The 19,964-nt window shown below is 47.7% G+C and overlaps 1 protein-coding gene across 4 annotated transcripts in view; it reads right to left on the bottom strand.

Moving 5' to 3' along the window:
• The window catches only part of EIF2B3 (eukaryotic translation initiation factor 2B subunit gamma), a 635,310-nt gene that overhangs the window by 525,171 nt on the left and 90,175 nt on the right, over positions 1–19,964 (bottom strand). For all 4 annotated transcript variants that reach the window (XM_078671767.1, XM_078671768.1, XM_078671769.1 and 1 more), the window contains 2 exons: positions 13,065–13,224; positions 290–401 (listed from right to left, as the gene is read on the bottom strand). In XM_078671767.1, coding sequence (XP_078527893.1) covers positions 290–401; positions 13,065–13,224 — 272 coding nt within the window. The remainder of the gene's footprint in view (positions 1–289; positions 402–13,064; positions 13,225–19,964) is intronic.

Raw genomic sequence — 19,964 nt, 5'->3', positions numbered from 1 at the left:
TAGATACATAGTATGGACATCTTGAGGAGCTAAATCCACCAAAGGAGCGATAAGGGCAAAACATGTCAGGGTAAGTTCACTTGCACCCCTGAGTATGGAACCATTGATGGATTCCTTTGTGAACAGAACAAGATGAAGCATGCAAACACTACCCTTTGTTTCACTTCATCATGAGGAAGGAAGATGCCTGCCCGCCAGTTCCTCCCTCTTTTCTATGATCTTAATCACACATCCTCAGGTTTTTCCGCCCACCATCCCGTCCCAGGCGCCACCTCTACCCCGTGCTTACTGTTGTAGGATGGACTTCTTCATCACCAGTTCCTCCTCCATGTCGGCCTCGTTGGACATGTATAGCAGTCGCTTCCCTGAGCCGTCCACGCCAATGAAGTCGCGCTCTTCCACTAGAAGAGATGAGACGAGAGCCGGTGTGATGGGCAAGCTGGTGGTCTTGCATCAATAACACGAGGACATGTCTTTTATATTGATGTCTTTTCATACACAGGCATGTACAGCATCTCGCTGAGGCAGAGTCCATGCACGCAAAGGATCATTGGTACATTCCAATGCAATCTACATCAAGGAGGGCAAGGCAGAGACCACTAAGTCAGGGGCTACCACATCATAGAGGGTGGGTTGGAGTACGCACTAGAAATACATACAATGCTTTGATGGATGTGGGAACCGTGCATGGAGAAAGGAGCAAAACACAAGACATTGGTACATAATGCCCAAACACAAAGTCATCCTCATGTCTCTGAACAGTCATACTGTTGCTAAAAAATCTGAGCCGTTCTGGCCACGAAACCCAGACTGACAATTCGATGGTTTGCTAGCCTGCCTCAGTCTCTGCTGCTAGTAACCCACTAGACTAAAACCCCTTCAGGCCCTCTGGGCCTAGGACCTCTTGGGATGGCACTGCATCCCAGCTCTATGCACGTGCGGTCAGTTGGTTTCTTGCATCGAAAGGGCCCTCCTTCTGGACCTGAACTTGGCAGCACCAGTGCAGATGGATCTCAGGCCAGGCTCCAGACCACACACCACAGGCTCAAACAAGGAGCACACTTCTTTTCCTATGTGGTATCTTGGCTGTGGAAATCTCTCCACGAGTACCTATGCACCACAAGCAATCATTCCTCCTTAGAAAAATACTGCAAACATATCTTTATCTTTGCCAAGAAGCTAAACTTAGAAAGGCAGATAATAGCGCACGGGCGCGTGCTAATATAAAAAAAAAAACATTAACATCAGTGGTGAGGGTTATTGGGGCAGAGGGTAGGGGGACTGCAGAGTTGCTGGTTCAGGATGAAAATGCCTGCCACATACCATCACTACAGTCTACACACACACACCGCACTTACAGTTGTCTTTGGGGGCGTGGCAAGATGGAGGACATATAACTTGGGGTGGACCCCACATTCCCTACTATCTGACAGAATCCTAAGTCATCAGCAGTCTGAGTGGGTGGTGAGACAGTCACCCCCCCAGGCTGCCTGTCCCTGGTGTGGCCGGCAGAGTTAGCGTACTTCCTCCAAGCACACAACGGCTCACAAGAAGGCAGCCGGACAGTGGGCGCTAAGAAGGCTGTGGCAATTGCTGGGCCTACCAATCCACACAGCTGACACCAAGTGTAGGTGAAGGTTGGGGGACCTGCTCAGGAAGCGTAGGCCCCAAGGGGCTTCTCCTTCCTTCCCGTCCTTGGTCCAGCATCCCAGCGGGAGATGGGGAGTGATGCTAGAGCCTGCTGAGTGGTCGGCGTGGAGATGGGGCAGAACAGAGCACTCTGGTGGGAGATGCAGGCCCCTGCCGCAAAGAAGATTCTGCTGACATCCTGGACCCTGGTGCTTGGGCGAGGAGCCTCAGGCGGGGACAGTGTAGGGGCCTTCTCCGCCTCATGGCCTCTGATTCTGGCACCTAGTGACCTGAATTGGCTTGGCAGACATGGGAAATAAGAGGTGCAGCAGCCCTCTCCCCTGTTCGGTGTCCGAAGAGTAGACTGCTGTGGGGAGCCTTATGAGGGCTCGACTGGAAAGGACAAGGTGTGACAGACTGGACCGTGGTATGTCAGAGCCCAGTGGAAGCAACCAAAACCGTTTCTTTCAGCTACAGTTATATGTGGCAAATGCAAAAATTGGGGCCAATGCCTTAACACCTTGTGCGTGGGGGACATCTCTCTTTTCTTGTCGGTTTGGGGACCTATTGAGTCACATAGGGCCATAGCAAATAAGGGCTGCAGAGTCCCGGATGTTGGAGTAACACAGACGGGGAGTGGAGACGGGGAGCTCCCTGTCAACACAAAGGCCTGTAACAAGGCTGGAGGGTGCACGTTGAGCCACACCTAGTCCGTAAAATTTAGAAGAGCTTGCAGCCTGAGTAATTTCTTTGCATAACGTGTAAAGTGCTTTGATACCTTCGGGTCTAGCTAGCGCTATATGAAATTCTAAAATAAGAGCCACTGCAGAGCTTTAGACCAGGGTGATGGTCAAATGCTGTTCCTGGAGTGGGGAGGGGAGCTTGGTTGAGAAGTTGGCACTCTGGACTGTTTGTACTTCAAATGGACAACCCACAAAGCCTCAAAATGGCGGGACACAAGAGTGCCCAATTGCGTGCAAAAATGGAGAGATACACAAAGACCCAGTGAAGCAAGAGTGTGGAACCTCATTGGTCACCCACAAAAGGGTTGGATGGGGAGTGCCAAAGGACAATTAGCCTCAGCCGAAACAGTCCTGCAAGCCCTTAAGGACTCCAGGTCAGCGTTAGAGGCCAAAACGGATTAAATCAGAGTGGATTTATCCATGATACACCAGGATCTTTGTAAAACCATCTAAAAGAGTCGCTGAGCTGAAGCTCCTTGGTGGAAGATAAGCTCCAAACAATTCAAGCAGCAATGGCCCATTTGGCTGGGATCTCCAGAAGCCTGGATGACAGAGTGGAGGAGGCCAAAGGGAGGACAAGGAGAAACAAAATCGGCATTGTAGGCATTCCTGAGAGGGTAAAGGGTTCATCAGCAGCTCAATTTTAATATCATGACTCAAAACCCTTGCTTCCACTTAACACGCCACTTAGGCCTATCATTGCCTTCTTTCTCAATTATGATGACAGAGACATTATAGTATGAGAGGCACCATCTAGACGACCTATGTTTGAAAATTGAAAAATCTTATTGTTCCATGACTACACGTGCTCAGTGCAGCAACAGGGCTGCTCCTTTCTAGCTGTCAAGCAAAAAATAAAAAGCCATGTACCTCGGCTATGTACTCATTATCCTGGCTAAGCTCCGGGTCAGCTTCCAAAGCAGAATGTGTTATAAAAAAAATCATAACACTAGAGACAGACTGGGTCAAGGAGAGAGGACCACTGAGGGTCCAGCAGACCAATCAGGGACCCTCCCTGGCGGCGGCAGAGCTACTGTTCCCCAAATGTACAGATCCCAACAGCAATGGGTGGTGGGGTAAAAAACAGAGTCTCCGGCTGAGAGGAGATGTAGAAATGAGGGATTTGAGTGGGCAGGACTTCGGAGAAGAGGTTAGGCCAGAGAATCTACAGACACCTGAAAAAGGATTTCAGCCCCGGTGGATCAGTTGGTATCGTTAACACAGGCCATAAAAGGAAGGACGGACGACATTTTGCAGGGTCAAAGATGGCGATTAAGCAAAGTTTCATAAGAGGGTGATACAGCAGGTGACCTTCTAGTTAATAACCCACCCAGTTTTGGTTTAAAAGTTAATTACTCTGTGTTGGGTGACAGATGCTTAATGCAAAGAAATATAGGTTGGAGGGGTGTTTGGGGGAGGTTGACAGAGAGAGTACTATTGGAGGGGGGGCTGAACAACACACCTTTCGAGAGTTGGGGAAGCAGGTAGTTTCAAGCCTACACCCACTGGAAAAATGGAGAGGGTTTGGGTGGGGTGACACTGGTGTTTCAAAAGGTTGTAGTGCTATATATTCACAGTACATTGGGTAACACATGTTGAAGAAATGAGAAACGGTCCAGCTGACAGGACAAGGATGAACAGATGCATAAATCCAAAACCTCCCAATCAGTGATCGCTACAGGACAGAGGAGCGAGCTAAGGGCCCTCTCCTGGAATGTTAATTGTCCAGCAAATCAAAGTAGACGTGGTGACAAAAAATATCAGTGACAAAGTATTGCTCTGAAAGACCGATTTATTGGGAAGTAACTGTAAATGTCTGAGTAGGTGCCAATAGACATCATTAGCGCATAGAGGGTTCGCAAGGGGTTCGAGAAGGTAGCCATTCTAGTGAGAAAGAGCCACCCTTTCCCTCAGTTCAGATCATCGACAAGAGGTGAATTGATCCACATCGATGTTTTGTAGGAGTACAGGGTAAATTGGGAAGACAGTCATTACTGATATTGAATGTAAATGCGCCTCTCACACTCCAACAGATGGTGTTAGACAAAACAGAACCCATATTAACGTAGGCAAACAGTACGGGATCTGAATAGAACAACATTCACTTCGCAGACCCCTCATACACCCACCTGCTTTTAGCACAATTTGATCATGCACCTGGCCTAGCCGACATTTGGAGAGACAAACAATTTTCATTCCTATCAAGTGCCCATGAGACACTCTCCTTCTTGGACTACAGTTTCAATCCAACAGGTGCAATCACCTCCGTACAGAAGGTGGAATACTTGGCTAGAGGCACATCTGACAGTTCTCATCTTAAGATCACAACGGGAAAAACTAGACAACCACAGGATGAACAACTGGCGGTAAGATACTTGGGAACTCAAAGATAAAGAGATAGTAACTGGACTCCTTGTGGGCTCTGCACTGCATTTTGAATAAAACATAGGGTCTGTGGAATAACCGTCAATACTTTAGGAGGCATATAAATCGGACACAGAATATCGTAGCTCAAAAAACGCAAGGAAAGGCATTGCAAATTGCAGTTTTAGATGAAGAGATACTGAAGACTATACACAGAGACAGGATCACAGGATAATATTTGAAATCTAGAGGCCATACAGGAGGAATACCACAGTGTAATCCACAATGCAACTAGGCCGCATTTATCTCCCTGCAGAGAAACCATATGATATTGGAGACAAAACATGTTACCTCATAGCTTTGGTTGGGTAAGAAAGAGGAGGAATTTATGCCGTAAAACAAATATCACCATACGTCCTAAACATGTTTAATGAGGCAAAAGAGTCAGGCTACTAGCACAAGGAGGGTCCTTCAGCAACCAAAGAGATGATACACGAGAATTTTCTTGACATCCTGTTCTGTCCCTTTCATGTACCCGAAGTGTAACACGTGGAAAACCTGTAAAGCAGGATTTGATACTGTGCAGTCAAAAGGAGGCCTACAGCCCCCTCCATATTATGTTGAATTCAGAGAAGTCCACTCTGCCTATTCAGTTCAGCCTATTGTTTGCTCCTGTGACCTATTTTGCCCCTTTTTCACACCTATTCAAGGTGAATAACTGTCTGGGATCAGGCAGAGACGTATGCTTATTAGCTGCCTAACAGTTCAGGAAGGTAAAGGGTAACTTTATGAAACTTACTTCTCCATAATATTTATGAGAAAGTTGACTTCACCATTGATCTAGATTTTGAATAACAATTAACAATAGTTGTTTTATTATTTTACCAACTGTTCTCTATCCCAAGTTAGCAGAATTAATATTGTAATCTGCATATAGGACATCTGGACTTGCCACAGTGAAAATAATTGTGTGGGCCTTGTCACTACAGAGACAAGGTAATATTTATTGTCTACATGTCCCACTTTTAAATATGATACACCTTACCTTGTAAGCTACAGGGCTTACTTCGGGGTGACATAACGTTTAAAAGGGAGGTTTTTACCTATATGGTTATTTACCAGATTGTATTTCAGGTTACATTGCAGCAGCAAGGCTATACAGGGTAGGCCTGTAGCCATGTTTGCACTGCTACTGTAGTAGATGGCACAATAGGTGCATTTTAACTTCCATGACATGGGTGCACTTTTTACAACATATAAAAGTGACTTCTAGGCAAGTTAAAAGTTCCAATCAGGAATAAGCCAATCTAAGAACAAAGGTGGAGCATAGGTACTTTACTACTGGTTAGCAAGGGTAATGTGCACAGAGTTCTAACACCAGAGAAAATACAGGGTTAAGAAAAAGGCGAAGAAAAGTCTGAGGTGACCACACAGAAAATGGGAAATTCATGCATACGGTATGCCAAAAGGGCGTTCTCGACTTCCTGAATTGGACATACCTGCTACAGATGTTGAAGAGATTTGGGCTTGGTTTGAATTTTGGAAATGGGTAGCCTCATTCCATAAATTGCCAACGGCGCAAGTGATGGTCAATGGAGTGCTCTCAAAGTCATTCAAGCTGGAGAATGGCACTAGGCAGAGGTACCTACTGTTACCTCCGTTGCTTCAAATCTATGCAAGAATGGTAGGAGGGAAAGGGCAAGAGACATGGCTCACAACAATAAGGTGTTGTGGCGAGTCGGGCCAGTCAACTACCAACGCTTTTGGGGATTTGGTTTGTTGGACGGCCCTGCTATTTCAAAAGGCTGCCAAGCTGCCCAATTGATGATCTTGGGGTGAGAGCACTTCAGACACGGTGGTCAGCTAATTGTGTCAAACCCTAGAGGTAGATTTCATCCTAGGGGCCCAGGCTGGAGGGAAATGGGCAGTATTGGGTGGGAATGGGCAGCATGCAGCTTCAGTCTCGGAGAGAATACTTCAGATCCTTACAGGTCATCATGGGGTTGCTCTTCGAAGTACAGGCTACAGAAGGAAAGTCCTTATTATTTTCTAGGGCGTTGCGGTTCTCACTTGAAGAGGTAACATGAAACTCAAAAACCAAGGCAGTTCTGTCCATGTGGGAGAAGCACAGTGAATATGAGAACAGTCTCAAACATGAAATAAAATTATTAGCTAGCGGAAATTTTGTGAAATCTATTGCCTCAAATCTTTTCAGAAACTAAAGGAAGGGCACGTATGTGAATCAAAACGGGGGTACAAAACGAGGCACGTACAGACAACATTGAAGAGCAAACTAAAAGCCACCAAAAAGAGAAGAGAGGAGAGAGTGCACTCAAACCTTGAATTCTTCCAAACAGTTCACTTTCCTAGCAACCAAGTGGAAACACCTAAAATGTAATCAAATATATAATGAAATCGGAGTCCTTCAGGGAGGCAGACATACAATAAACAGCTTAATCTCAAAGATCCCTCATGAACCTTAACACCTTACTGACATCGCTGCTCTGGGCGGGCCGACGCAGCCGGGTGGCGCTACACACCCTCGTTCGGAGCTGGGAGGAAGGAGGGCTGGAGGCTCCGAGGTTTGAATTATATTACTATGCCGCGCACTTGTTGCCGGCAGCGAGGTGATTCGCGGATGAGGTGGGGTGGGAGATGCAGCTGCTGGCCGGGAGAGCCTCCGGGCAGATGCTACAGGTGGCGTTGATGAAGGGGAGGGGAGCGGACGCAAATCTTCCTTATGTGGTGTGGCATACGGCTGCACTCTGGCAGAGATGTGTGGAGCGGATTCTGCGGCGGGCCCCCTTTCATAGGGAGTTGTCAGTTTGGATTCTGGCGCCTATTGTAGCTATGGAGGAACATGTGTCTTTTCGGGATTGGAGGGCAGGAGGCTGCGATACTCTGGCGGACCTGTATCCGGGCGATTTGTTTGTCTCCTACGAGGAGGCAGTGGAGGCCTTTGCCCTAGGTGGAGGACAATATTTACATTACCGCGGTCTACAGGAGGTGGTGAGAAAAACGTGGCCCCAGTATCCGGAGGCGCCTAAGACCTCTCACACTTTGAACATCATTCTCACCTGTGGTAGGGGTCGCAGGTTGATTTCCTTGCTCTACTCTGCACTCCGGCAGGACTCGGAGCCACCTGTCCAGCCCGCGTGGAGTGCCTGGGAGAAGGACCTGGGGTTGACCCTGGATGCCGGGCAGCGCAAGCGTGTAGGGGGTCTCACACGTAAGGTCTCTTGTAACGCACGGTTTAAGCTCACACACTTTAACTTCATGCATCGCACATACTTGACACCGGTTTCTCTACAGCGCATTGCGCCAGACAGGGAGGACACTTGCCCTAGGTGCGGGGCTGAGGGAGCGGGGTTTCTCCACTTGGCCTGGGAATGCGCCTTGGTGCGGGACTTTTAGACGCAGGTGGTGGGACGGATAGCCGCCGCTACCGGCCTTAACATAACCTTGACACCGCTCCACTGTTTGCTAGCTCTGGTCCCCCGGCCTCGGAGGAGGAAGGTCCCCTATAAACTATTACAGCTCACGTTGGCCCTGGCACGGCGTAGGGTAGCCATTACCTGGATGGGGCGGAGGGCCCCTGAGATTTCTGCATGGCTGCGGGATGTCCGGGAGTGGTCGCTAGCGGAAGAGACTCATATGCAATGTATGCATAGAGATGTGAAGTTGCAGGAAGACCTGTTGGCGTGGAGAGGGATGTGCACGGCTGGGTTGACCTTGAGTGATTCCGAGGGGAATAGCTCAGAACTGTTCACCCCTGAGGGATTGGGGACTGAAGGGGAGGGGGAGGGTATTGGGGAAGATCAGAGTCGGACTGTCTTGGTGCGCTCGCCGCTGCCTTAAACTCACAGCTGCCACGAAATGATCATAATGTAAGATTGCTTTTCCAAGCCCAAACACCTGACCGAGGATCAGCGGCGTATGAGTCCCTATTGTGCCTTAATGAGGTTGTTGTCCTGTATGCAACGGTTCTGTGTGATGCCACATTTGGGGGGAGAATGTTTATGTTTTACTTGCATAATCAAAAATAAAGTTTTTTTAAAAATAAATCCCTCATGAACAGTTGCTACAAACTAATTCCCAATCACCATACACCACAACACGACCAAGGATTGAGGAACATCATGTGCTTGTCAAAATGTTTCTTTTTGTTCTTTTTTCTTCTCTGTTTTGCTTCAATGCTGGTGATTTGTAATGTTATTATTAATCTCATATGATTTAAGAGAGTTGGAGAGAGATTGCATCTGAGCTTCCAAGTTGTGAACATTGCTTAGATATGGGATTGTTCCACTGCACAGTATAATAACAAGATGGAGGTAAATGTGTGTGTTTTGAGAAGATATGTCAATAGAAAAATATTTCAAAAATGAACAATGTGGTCTGTGGAAGAAAGACGCTGCTTATCAAGGGCTACTGGCCACAGCATCGGAGTCGTAAAGAGATCCAGAAATGATGGGTCCAGGTCTGAGCTACCAGGATCACACGGGCCATGCAACGCTTGATGTTCTTGTATAATCTAGTAATTGAGGGGTAGGATAGAAGGCTGACGCGATTCATCTTTCCTGATTAAGGAGAGCCTGTCACACATGGTAATGTTGGCCTTTTTCCTAATGAGGAGTAGTAAAGATGGTGCTTGCTTGGACAAGCATCTCTAACCCCGGACACCTTTAGAGGTCAAAGAAGTCCACATGAGCACTCAGGTAAAGTGCAGCCCCTCTAGATGAACAAGACGCAAGGTGGCGGCGTTCCAATGGGAGCCAAGAGTTAATTTACCATTTCAGAGTGCAAAACTCAACACTAACCTGGTATGAACCAAGCAATGAGAAGCCCTTATGGGCGGTGAAATAAGCAAGCGTTCCAAAAAGATAATATTAAGCGTGAATTGATTAACGTCTATTGTTTTTGACTCAACATTTGTTCAAACATCTGGCATGCTACAGAGCTCAATAGGGTGTCATTAAGGAATTTACAGCACTCTCCAACATTTTTTGCTCATGTGACTTTTAGTTCTCTTATTGTGACAAGCACAGCTCACGTAATTACATTAATTATTCAGCTTCTGGTAAGCAAATATAGACATATTTAGCAAAAGACGAATTTGAGAATTTTGGCCAACTTCGGATTAATACCTAAGCAAAGCTGAACTTCAATAAATGACAGACTTGATATGGCCTTAGATTCCTTAGTTGGTCATAAACCTTAGATGAACCCGTCCTGAAGATGGAAACATCTGTAACTGGAATAACTTGGTCGCCAACATCAACAGCGGTGGGAAACCAAGAAAGTAACTCCGTCATCACGTGAAGGATGCTCCATTTGTGCACATCTCTACTGATATATCATAAAAACTACCAATGGGAGGTTTGAGGAGGTCTTCCAACAAAGCTGCGAAAGGACTTAGAAAGTTGCTGAAGGCTGTGTCCCAGGGGCAGCTTCCAGACAACACTTCTGTCACAGAAATAACTACAAGTGCTTAGAATTATTCTGTCCCCAAAACACCTGGCTCTGATGCCGAAGAGAAGAATGAATATTTGTGGGGTCCTGCTGGCGGCTCTGGCAGATCACAACCTAACCCACCTTCCAGATTGCATTAGATTCACTCCACCGTATACACTGGATGGAACCCAGATTTACTTACCTGTGCAAAACCACTGCCAGCGGGCACTCTGCACTAGCATCATCCACTGAAGGTTTAACACACCTCCTAGGACATGGAAGGGCAGCTCAGATAGATATCTTAGTTTCTGCTATTAGGATGGCAGGTGAGGCTCCAAAGATATGAAGTTTGTACTGGTGCCAGCAAAGCCCTGCCACCGTCCAAGGCCACAGAGATTCTTCTGACTATTCTCACACAGCAAATAATTCAGTCAAGTGGTCTGCGTGTGCGCGACTGAGAAACTGCTAAACAGTGCCTTGGCATGCCCCTGCAGCTACCCTGCCAACCTATGTGTTTGTGTGTGTGTGTGTGTCTGTGTGCAGCATACTTTGTGTGCTTAAAAATGCACGCGAGTCATGGACAACCATCGACAGCTCATTTCCCGCTGTGCTTGCGTGGGAATGCAATGTAGCATTATTTACAGGGCTGTGGGGCATCTGGTGCTTCCACAGTCTCCCCCAGTTCAGTCCCTTTTCCCTTAATCTTTACCAATAAAGCACAGGTACAGACTGGCAAGTGTCGCAGATCACCGCCGTAAAGGGACAAGAGCGTGGATTCCGTCTATAGGAGGAAGCCTCTCAATTTAGAAAACTTTTAGGAGAAGCAAAACAAGTTTTGGAAGCATTCTTTCCTGGGTTAAGATCAGCAAAAGAACAACAATTCAGCTCAAATATCAGAAAATCTATGCAATCCACGCAAAAAACACCGAGAAACAAGAATGTGCCACAGTTTCATCTCATCGTAACAAGCATTTAAATAAAGATGTCGGACTTGATGAGGATGTAGAAAGAAGTGAGTGTGCGGGAGGGGCGAGCAGGCATCCTTGGTCTTTGCCTGTAATCTTTGCCATGCATTTCCGGTACGGTCAGGTAGATGGGCAGCTCCAGCACACTAGAAATGGAGCAGTCCTGTTTCTTTATTTATCGTCACCTTTGTACTAAGGCTGCTGTTCGAGGACAAACAAGGCCTACACACTGCAACCGATGCACACAATGTGCCCCAGACTCACATCCGAGTGATTGAGACAGCATCCGTTTTATTTGTGGCTATGTAAAAATGGAATTTAGCACTGTCTGCAGCAAAGATATCAGAAATCCGAAATATGTGCTAAACTTTGGCACCTACCGAACATGGCTGCTTACGAGAGCGTGGCCTGCGAAGGCACGGTCAGGGATATTTTTCAAGCACTCTTTTCAGGCTATGTGAAGTGAACACCCTGAGATGCCACTACACTGTATAAGGTAAGAAAATAAGTCCAGAACAGATAAAGTACTAACATTTTACCAAAAAGAAACCCAATTCGGCAAAAAAGTATGCTTGGTGACACTAACTTTAGCGACGAACAGGAGATTCGGACACAATGCACCATGGAGCACTTACAGCGGATATTTTACAGGCTCACGTTAATATACTGCTCACACCTTTCATGAAGAACCAAGTACGTATGATGAGAATGTGATACTCATGGAAGAACAGTAAACTTAGAATAACAAGCAAATATTATCAGGGTGCAGATGAACGGACCAACACACAGCATTGCAGAACAACATGCAAATTCATAGTTGCTTAGCACTAACAATGATCCTGACTGAAAATAGATAATAGAGGACGTGGCACATGCCCCTATCGTGGGGGGGGGGGAACTTCAAAGAATAAAAAGTGGTTTTTGGACCTTTTTGAATGCTTGGGGTGGTGTGGGGCCTGAATCTTTATGCAACAAAGAGGGTCTGGAAGAGCTAAGGCAGTGCTGCACCAGAATCAGTGTCCTGTTCTGAGTGTGGAAGGAGAGGCCCTAGAAGAGGCAGGAGTCTGGTGTCAGGGGCAGATCAAACATGGACTCGCAGCCCACAGTGACCAATTGCAAAGGGCTCCCTCTGGACAGAAAAAGATCTGGCTTGACTGCGGGGAGGAGGTGGGCCTGATGCATGGAAGCAGGCAGCAAATGGCAACGACTTTGAGAACTTTCTCAGGGGATGGGACAAATAGCGAGTGGGCTCTTTCTTGTGGTCTTTGTCCAGTGAAAAGAGAGGTGGGTATTGATCCTGCAAATGTATAGTGGGCGGGCCAAGCAGTGCAGTCTATGATGGAGGAAAGCTGCACTTGGCAGTCGAAGAGGACTCCCAAGTCCCTAGAATAGGATGTCATGCCTGACCACTAGGACATTTAATGTGCAAACTGATACACCGTGACCATCTGGTGGAAGAGGTGTGGCGCAGCGGCCAGGGTGCCTGACTCCGGACCACAGGTTTCACGGTTCGATCCCCGGCTCCGGCGGCAGGTTAGCCCAGCATCATGTGACTCAGGGCAATAGCTTGCTTAATCTTCCCGATGGCCCCCAGCGCCGGGACACCTCCGTCGGAGGTAGCTGTGCGCTTTACAAATACTGGCATTTACATTTACATTTACATCTGCTTCCATACCAGCACTCAGAAGCCACACAACAGCCAACGAGAGTCCATTTCCTATGGTAATAGAAAGAACGGTGCTAAAGTGTGCCTTCTGCCCATGAAAGCTTACACAAATACATGTACCCAAAGAAGAAGGTGGGACACACCTCCTGGCGGTGCTCACAGAAACATACACCACACTGGCACAAGGTGTGAGTTGGAACTTCCCGCCCTTCAGAGCATGTATGTCGCACTATGCTTCCTCCTTACCAGGCTTTCGTTTTCCTTTCTGTCCTGGCACCGGCTCAGTCGTTTCGTGTCCTTTTTGCATCAACATGGACAAAGTAGCATCGTGTGCTCGGAAGAGGTCAACCACCTCGTGCAACGCAACATCCGTGATGAGGTCACAACTCACCACCAACACATCGCTCTGCAGAGGAAGAGAGGAAACACAACTTATGAGGTGTTGCCAGGAAGGACAAGTCCTGCACCTGCACTTCATAAGGAGCGGCGGCACCTCACCTATGGTGGAGGAGCTTTGCCCGCCCACCAGCAGCAGCGGCTGAAAAACTTGAAAAGAAAAAACGATAATAGAGAATGCTTATTCTTGTTTGATTTTACTCCTACCGTGGAGTCTAGGGGCAGAGCCATGGGGATAACAGCTAAGAGGGGGTGTGGTAGGTGCATTGTTGTCAGTAGGCAGGACAGTTTGGCCGCACATCTCAGGCCAGCCAAGCCGTCATGCGCACTACAGCGGCTTCCAACCCGAGCTGGGTTGCCGGGTTGGAGACAGCAGGTGCAGGCTCCTAGTCTCTTGGGGAGTGCAAATCGAGGGCACTCGGGTCAATACTGAGGCTGTTCTCATGCTGTGAGCGCAGTGTCAGGATTGGCCGAGGGATGGTCTCGGAGCCTGTGTCTGCATTGGAGCCAGAAAAGCGCAATGTGGCGCGATTCAGGTAAGTTGTTTTTTTAATTTGATTTTTAGTTTTGTGCCTCCCCTCCCCCCCCGCCCTGCCACTTTGCCCCGCCTGCCACTTTGCCCCGCCACAGGCCGAGACTGTAATCATTGATAACGGCTTCTGAACCCCATGCTGTACAAGAAGGAAGAAACCATGCTAGCCTTGGTCTTACCGCATAAACACCTGTGACACTAGTTCTCCCATAGAGATGCGCATGATCTCATGTGTCTGCAGCAACCCAAACCAAGTTAAAAAATTAATTTCTTGCTTTTTTAAACTCTGGTCTTCCCTATGAGGACTTGACTGAAATGTGCCTAAAGTAATGGAGGGGAAGTCCAATAGCGTCTTACATCTGGAGTTCTTTCCACACTATCTGCATGGCCCAAAGCTATTGATGGCACATTTCTTCTACTTGTTCCTTCTCCTGAAGGATGATGTGTTGATGCTAATCACAAGGCTCCCAGGTCCGAGGGCATGCATTACAGGGAAGTAACCTTTAGGAGTTACTACTGATGGTCGAGGACAACCAACTTTTTGGGCACTTCCGTATGACTTGTGTGACACTGAATCTTCCATTCTTTTTTTTTTTTACGCAGTAACCAATGAACAGATTTTTGAGGGGGAAATTCTATCTGCTAACACAGGACAGTTGTGCTACTGGTGTGTCACACCTGTGTGCCACTACTACTGTAAAGGTTAAATATTGGTTATACATTTTTTATAAAAAATGCTTCATGGCAAAAATGCCAATCGAAAGGGCCCCATCAAAGTACATGGACAAGAAGACCTCAATGCCTTCTCTGGGCAGGATTCTGTCTTGTGCTGTAATGTTAGATCATTACAATTCTAGATGACAGTTTTACTCATTCATAATAAATTTCCAGAACTACCAGATTTTTGGGAATAATGTTGAGAAAGTCCTTTGGTCTACACGATTGCTGTTGACATTTCCACAACAGAATCAGACAACCCCTTGGTCGGGGGCCAAACAGCAAGAACCTGACCAGACGCTCAGTTACCTGACTGAGGGTCACATAGCGACGTTGATTATTGAAATATTACATTAAATTTACATGGATTTTTTAATGTATAAAGCAATTACTTTCATAGTAACAGCATTGTGGTAGATATAATTATTTTATTCCAATATTCACTGTACCACTATCATTAAGCATAGTTAGCTCAATATAAATGAAATGTATAAATAATATTTTGGTAAACTTAATTGCCAGTTCTTTGTGGATACCAAGGATTTTCTTCAGAAAATACAGGGGTTATGCCTCACTGATGATAACTGGTTGGCTAGCCTTGATGTCTAGAGTATATACACGAGCATCAGACACTCTGACGGTTTGAGAGCATGACAATATTTTTTGAAAACCCGCAGCAATCATCTCCTTGACACACGCACACGATACTCTCAATACTTAAGATCTGTTTAACTGAGAATGTCTTCATGTTTTCCAATTAGTATTTTAAACAATTACAAGGCACATCCATGGGCACCTGCTTTGCCCCAGCTATGCCAACCTGGTGGTTGGCTGGTGGGAAAAACAGGTGCTCTGGGACAACAAGAATGAACATTGGATCAACAATGTGAGCATTTGGCTCCAATATATTGATGACATTTTCTTTACCTCGGAAGGGAACGAATCAGACCTGAAATCTGTAGCTAACACACTAAATGGCAACAACATGAACTTTAAATTTACCATGCACCACAGTAAAACCAGTATCGTTTTTTTAGATCTCAAGTTGGTGGCTAACAATGGTACCATTCAAACAGAATTATATAGAAGAGAGACTGCAGGTAACTATCTTACATGCTTCGAGCTGTCATCCCCCCAGTTTTAGATAGGGAATCCCCTATAGTGAATTCCTAAGGGCCAAAAGAAACTGCAGCACCACTGAAAGTTACCAACGCACCAAGCAGGAGAGGACACGTAGTTTCTATGCCAGAAAATACCCAGGTAGAGCACTTAAACAGGCTGATGAGAAAATAGGGAAAGTGAAAAGAGAAGAAGCCCTATTCCAACCACCACATTCTAGAATGAAGAAAGAAGGACAGGATGAGCCCATAAGGTTCATCACTAAATTCAACGGCCAAGCAGGGCAGCTCAGGGAGATCTTGAAGTCTAGATGGGATATACATAGACAGGACCCCCTCCTGAGAACCGCAGTTGGACACAATCCGTCTGTAACATTTCAGAACAAGCATTGAAAATGCAATAGGTCTCGCAATAGAAGAGTTTGACCTTTTTCGTTTTGCAAATGGATGAATGGCGTTGCGTGGATGAGTGGCGTTGCGTGGATGAGTGGCGTTGCGTGGATGAGTGGCGTTGCGTGGATGAGTGGCGTTGCGTGGATGAGTGGCGTGTGTGAGTGGCGTTGCGTGTGTGAGTGGCGTTGCGTGTGTGAGTGGCGTTGCGTGTGTGAATGCCGTTGCGTGTGTGAGTGGCGTTGCGTGTGTGAGTGGCGTTGCGTGTGTGAGTGGCGTTGCGTGTGTGAGTGGCGTTGCGTGTGTGAGTGGCGTTGCGTGTGTGAGTGGCGTTGCGTGTGTGAGTGGGGTTGCGTGGATGAGTTGCGTGTGTGAGTGGCGTTGCGTGTGTGAGTGGCGTTGCGTGTGTGAGTGGCATTGGGTGTGTGACTGTGCTGCCTGTGGCGAGTGCAAACTACAATCAATTGGCACAGATTAAAATAATATTTTTAAAACATGAGTTTATTATGCCAGTTTCAAAACAACTAGTAGTTTCACTTAACCTGCATTAACAGTAGCACTTGGAATATAGGTATTTAAACTCTTTGATGTCGCACATACGGCATTGAGTTGGGAGATCAACAGCTGAGCTGTACATTTTCAGTTTTGCGTGTAATTGTGTTATATCTAGGGAGACGGACGGACGTGAAAGTGATCGGGGGAGGAGGGGGGTGGGGAGCACGTGAGTGGTGTATGTATGTGCCTAAGCGAGGTGCTTGGGAGAGCGAGGCTGTCCAGGAGGGAGGGGGAAAAGGGAGGGGTTATGGCAAGCAGGGGGCCTGATTATGGCCACAGCTTGAAGTCTTTGAAGTCTCCGCATGCTGGCAAATGGTGATGAGGCAGAGAGTCTTTGATTCAGAGTTGTACTTCTGGATTGCTTTACTTAGGGAGGAGCCAGACAAGCATGAGGGTCTTTGAAAGTCGGTAGTATAGACGGTATGTGAATGGCGACTTTGGGTGATGTTATCATACATGGTTCATGGCCCTGCACTGCAGAGCCGGCATAGCGGAAACGCTTTATCATTTACTGTCAACGAGAACTGAAGGCGAGGGTGCTAGGCAAAATGCAAATCTGGCGGGCGAGACAGTGCAGTGGCCCGAAGATGGGGGGTTGGGTAGTGTGGGGTAAACAAGAGCCACCCAGCAGCACGTGAGCGGGAGGCACCACTTGTAGGGGGTGGATGTGAAGAGGACTCGTCCCTGTGCACGCGAAAGTGAAAGCAGCGGCCGCATCAAAAGTGTGCAAATTTAAAATACAAACTGCAACGAAGTAGAGCATCAAAAAGAACCCGCTGTAGACTTACTGCAATTTGAGAGATGCTGTCGCGTGAAGGGACAAACTGAGTGTGTTACTGCAGTAGAAAGTGAAGAAAGGCAAACCAAGATGAAAAAAAAGTTAAAACAAGAATAAGACCAAAAGAGACAAGACGGAGGGGAAGGCAGAGAAGGGGAGGGGGGAGGAGAAATGCGACACGGCGGGCACGGGAGGGGGCGGAGCGGGGAGAGGGTGTGAAAGCAGCAGGGGCCTGGAGTGCGGCTGAGGGAACTGAAGAAATGCGACACGGCAGGCAGGGGAGGGGGCGGAGCGGGGAGAGGGTGTGAAAGCAGCAGGGGCCTGGAGTGCGGCTGAGGGAACTGAAGAAATGCGACACGGCAGGCAGGGGAGGGGGCGGAGCGGGGGTGTGGCAGGAGTGCGCCTGAGGGAAAATACATGCAAGGCAGGCGGCTGGGGGCATGTGCACGCGCTTTTAAGCTCAATGCGCATGCGCATTGAGCTTGAATTTCACGGGCACTGCAAGGAATCGCCACGATTCCTTGCAAGTTGGTTAAAGACTGTTTAAGCCCCCATAGTCTCGCAAGCTCGATGCGCATGCGCATCGACAGGCGAGACCTAAAAATCGATCACTGAGAGATCTATTAGTCAAAAGTCATCTTCTTCCCAAAGAAACAAACTGCCTAAAAAAGACCAAAGGTTTCCGCAAACACGGCAACTGTAAGGCATGTAAGTTTAGCAAAAACGTTATGGAGGTTACACTGACAAGAATCCACAGGAAATGGAGGATCCCAAAATTCATCACATGTGGCACTGATTTCGTGATCTACGCTATCACGTGACCGAGTGATCTCTGGTACATAGGTTCCAGTACCTTTCCCGTCAACTAACGTGTACTTGAACATCTTAGAGCTATTACACATAGGGATTTCAGCTACAGCACAGCCAAACATTTTAATGAGCATCATATGAGTGACTGTACAAATCTCAACCTCGGGGAAACGGACACTCAGGACGGACAGATAACAGTCCCGGAGCTGACCCGAATACTCCTCCCGAGGACCAAACCCAACGCGGCTCATCCATTATTGGTCAAAGTGGCCAGATCCTGTACCATGAGTATTCACCGTATGTCCAGAGAGACACCTATGTATTCCCCATTAGTGCCGCTAGCAGGACTCCCCAAAAGGCACGGGTACTACCCCGGGGGAGAACTTAGGATTTGGAATGAACATCAGCTCGCTGAAGCCTTATTTCCTGACGGCCAACTGATTTCGTTTGCAGGCTTGGCCCGAAGAAAGCGGGCTTCCAACCGGCCAATTCCTGCAGCACCAACAGCTGGTGGCAGACTACAGACGGACCTGGGACCTTGGGGACAGAGTGTTGTGTTTCTATCTAGGACCCTAATTCGATATTTCCGATTTATGCCCTTAATAATAGCGATACAAAAGGGGGATGATGGACGGAGCGTTTGAGGAAATCAAACACTCACCCCCAGTCAACTGATCTGGGTTTAATCCATCACCATTCTTTAGCCCACTCAGCCACCCCAGTTCAGACATGGCTATATGCAAATCAGTCTGACCCTGTGCCTCGTGGGAACAGTCCAGCCCGAACTGCCAAGCCATGTCTTCCCTGGACCGGAAACAAGCATCCTGGGACCGGTTTCGGATTCATAATCCTCATCAGCCAGGCTATCTTGAATCCAGTAGCCAAGTGAGCAAGGGACTCAGGGTATGCTTAGACGTGAGTCCCTTGCTCACTTGGCCACTGGATTCAAGATAGCCTGGCTGATGAGGATTATGAATCCGAAACCGGTCCCAGGATGCTGGTTTCCGGTCCAGGGAAGACATGGCATGGCAGTTCGGGCTGGACTGTTCCCAGGAGACACAGGGTCAGACTGATTTGCATATAGCCATGTCTGAACTGGGGTGGCTGAGTGGGCTAAAGAATGGTGATGGATTAAACCCAGATCAGTTGACTGGGGGTGAGTGTTTGATTTGCTCAAACGCTCCGTCCATCATCCCCTTTTGTATCGCTTTGTTCGCCCTAAGTGTGGCAGGGTATGCTCAGACGTGAGTCCCTTGCTCACTTTGCCACTGGATTCAAGATAGCCTGGCTGATGAGGATTATGAATCCGAAACCGGTCCCAGGATGCTTGTTTCCGGTCCAGGGAAGACATGGCATGGCAGTTCGGGCTGGACTGTTCCCACGAGGCACAGGGTCAGACTGATTTGCATATTGCCATGTCTGAACTGGGGTGGCCGAGTGAGCTAAAGAATGGTGATGGATTAAACCCAGATCAGTTGACTGGGGTGAGTGTTTGATTTGCTCAAACGCTCCGTCCATCATCCCCTTTTGTATCGCTTTGTTCGCCCTAAGTGTGGCAGAGTATGCTCAGACGTGAGTCCCTTGCTCACTTGGCCACTGGATTCAAAATAGCCTGGCTGATGAGGATTATGAATCCGAAACCGGTCCCAGGATGCCTGTTTCCGGTCCAGGGAAGACATGGCATGGCAGTTCGTGCTGGACTGTTCCCATGAGGCACAGGGTCAGACTGATTTGCATATTGCCATGTCTGAACTGTGGTGGCCGAGTGAGCTAAAGAATGGTGATGGATTAAACCCAGATCAGTTGACTGGGGGTGAGTGTTTGATTTGCTCAAACGCTCCGTCCATCAT

Source organism: Lissotriton helveticus, chromosome 1_2 (genome assembly GCF_964261635.1).
Source record: "Lissotriton helveticus chromosome 1_2, aLisHel1.1, whole genome shotgun sequence".
Classification (NCBI taxonomy): Eukaryota; Metazoa; Chordata; class Amphibia; order Caudata; family Salamandridae; genus Lissotriton; species Lissotriton helveticus.
Note: the sequence above shows the minus strand (reverse complement) of the source record. Positions and strands in the feature narration are given on the sequence as shown.